This window comes from Cryptomeria japonica, chromosome 5 (genome assembly GCF_030272615.1).
Source record: "Cryptomeria japonica chromosome 5, Sugi_1.0, whole genome shotgun sequence".
In the NCBI taxonomy this organism is placed as follows: domain Eukaryota; kingdom Viridiplantae; phylum Streptophyta; class Pinopsida; order Cupressales; family Cupressaceae; genus Cryptomeria; species Cryptomeria japonica.
The window spans coordinates 178,806,371-178,809,229 of record NC_081409.1 but is presented as its reverse complement, the minus strand read 5'-3'; the positions used below and the strand labels follow the sequence as shown (position 1 = coordinate 178,809,229).

Genomic DNA, 2,859 nt, shown 5'->3' with positions numbered 1-2,859 from the left:
GACATTTATTGCATGATATAGTCATAAATGAATCTTGATCAAGCATGGGGATGAGAAGACTAAGGTGAGGTCCCCAAATGCGATCAAAATTATAAGAGGTGCAATTTTAGGACACTACAATATGTTAGACTAATTCTAAACATTAGAACACTGAAATATAAATCTTTACTTTCATTGTAAACTGAAAAACATAAAAGATTGGATAAAAGTAAGGTCCAGAGCCAAAATTATGACAAAAAATTAGGGCTAAATGGTAACTTAGGGACAAAAGAATTGTGTAGGACAGCTGAAAGATCAGAGAGTAAGCGTGTAAGAGGATTCAGATACAATTCTTGCCTTGTGAATTGCTAGGATTTGGGTTTAGAAATATGGACCACAATTTCATTGCTTGTAGTATGATGAGCCATACTTATAGTAGGTGTATAAGTAATAGTTGAGTGTTACAAAGTCTCTTCCATTCCAGCTGAAAACTACTTATATATCTATGTATCTGCAAATATAGGTGCAGATACAATGTGTAGCAGTAAAAACATACCTGAGTCTGGATGGACAAGGTATTTGGACAAATCATCTACTTATAAAAGTACCACCCACTTTGATAGTGTGTCTACAAGTTTTAAGAAGGCATTAGGCAATGCAGTAAATACAGACGAGGAATCCTCAATGATCTCAGATGCTTCATCTGGTCCCCAGCAGCTGCCTTTGCCTGATAAAGAACAAGAACAGCAAGCGTCTGCATCATATCCAACAAGAATAAGATATTTACATGGTAGACAAAGGGATTTGGATCATGTTTCATCTTGTTCCTTTACAGATGGGAATCCTAGAAAATGTAAGCTCAGAAGGGTTGAATATAGGGAGGAGGCTGAGATTTGTTCTTCTCTTCAAGACACTGCAAGCTCTTCTGTCCAGAGCTCAGAGGTAGATTTTTTACTTCAGCATTTCTATTAGCCTAGGAATATCAAATAAAAAAACCACTGATTGCAGCAACCCAATTGAAATTTAAGTTAAATGTTTTTGACATTTGAAATCTCTAGTATTGAGGTTTGAGGGTCTTGGATGAGGATGAATACAGAATCTTCAATACTCGTCCTCTGATACAAATACATGTTTTATATATAACTGGGTCAGTGTCCTTCATGGCAGAGCAGGCTTTTGAAAGGTGAAGTCAATGGTAGGGAATATCTTGTGGATCTTGAGGTAAGGGTTTTCCAGTCTGTTAAGAAACCCAAGAATTCAGCATGGAATATCATAAATCTATTAAAAGATTGTTTTATAATCAGGTATGAATGTTTTTTATCAACATTTTAGATTGCATTCAACTATTTATCTTATCTAAAATATTGTTTTACAATCAGTTATAAATATTTTTTTATTGACATTTTAGATTACACTCAAAGATCATGTGTAATAAGCTCAAACATCATGCAAAATAAGAGACCATAAACAATTTATTTTCTTGATGAGTATGCCTCTGAAAGCCTTGCAGTCCCTGACACCCAATGATGCAAAATCACATAATATATCCGCATGATTAGATTTCATGTATCTATTAAGGTTTCTTAGATGGTTTCTATATTTCAACTGAGACAAGATCTGATATGACTTTTCAAGTAGATTTTTTTATATATTCAGATGATTATCATCCATTTTTCAAATCTTGCTATATTGTATTGGTGCAAAAATTGAGAGAAATTGTAGGAATTGCATTGGATATATGAACTCTTTGGAACGAATAATCTAGACGCTCTGATTATTATAGTTGAGGTTTCTTGAATTTGAACAGGTGATATAAGAAAATAATCTGTGAAATTACATATTGATCTAATGAGAACAATTTCATATTTTGCACGCAGCCATGTTTTGATAGAGTTTGAGAGTGAATGGAGCATACCACAAGAAGATAGCGTGTAATACATTGTAAAGTTAGAAGCAAAAAACTGCAATCAGAGAATAGGCTTGGCTTCTCTCTCTCCTCATTGGATGTTGAGAGTATTGTGTAAGCTAAAGAAGTGCCAAATGTATGATTGAAAAGGACCATCCAGCAGTCTTTCTAAATGGTGGTTTATATTTGTTCAGTCTCAGAATATCTGTACTTTTGATTCTTTAATATTAGATTAGATGTTTTATGAATTAAACACTATCTTCAAAAGACCAGATGTTATCAGCTCCCTTTTGTTTTACTTTTCTTTTAAATTTTACTTTCACGATTTTGTAAATATAAAAATATAAATTTTATTATTATTTAAAATAAATTATCTGTTGAGGATATGTAGATCCACTTGTATGATGATTGGATATAACAAAAATTTGTCATGTGGAGGGTGGGAGGGTCTTAATGCTAGTGTTACAAGACTCTCCAGGATTCCCTAGATTCAGCAAGTTCCAAGGCGAGTGACCCTCATTGAGTTTAAAAGACATGGTTGCTGAGTACGCACAAGACTCACAAAGTTTGGGAGACTTGCCAAACTTGTCTAGTCTAGAAGACTCGCTGATTCTAGGTGAGTTCACCAAGATAGACTCGACCATTTAAGTTACTTTAAAAAAAAAAACTTACAACCTTTCAATGTTTGTTTGGTTTATGACATACTCATCTAGGATTTATAAAAAAATATGAAAATGGTGTGCACCATGAAGGTCCCTATGGTTTTGAAGGTCTTTATGGGCTTGGTGGCAAGGATTATGCCTTTCAACCTTGCCCTATATCACAACAAGGAACACATCAAGGGTGCTGCCCTCAGACCCCACAAGGGGTGTTTCTCTTCAACCCCATTGGAGGAACCACCCCAAATCCTCACAAGGGGTGCTACCCCTCAACCTCATTGGTTGTTGCCCCTAAACCCCCATCAAACTATAAGT

At 34.9% G+C, this 2,859-nt stretch overlaps 1 protein-coding gene across 2 annotated transcripts; it reads left to right on the top strand.

Annotated features, from left to right (window-relative positions):
• The first annotated feature begins 361 nt into the window (after positions 1-361).
• LOC131073269 (uncharacterized) lies at positions 362-2,072 on the top strand. 2 transcript variants are annotated; one of them, XM_058009677.1, is made up of 3 exons: positions 362-921; positions 1,152-1,200; positions 1,857-2,072. In XM_058009677.1, exons 1-3 carry the CDS (start codon positions 767-769, stop codon positions 1,875-1,877), a joined length of 225 nt encoding a protein of 74 aa, XP_057865660.1. In that variant the 5' UTR covers positions 362-766; the 3' UTR covers positions 1,878-2,072. The 2 variants fall into 2 exon arrangements, with proteins under 2 accessions (XP_057865660.1, XP_057865659.1); XM_058009676.2 differs by lacking the exon at positions 1,857-2,072 and having other exon boundaries at positions 1,152-1,339.
• The last annotated feature ends 787 nt before the right edge of the window (positions 2,073-2,859 follow it).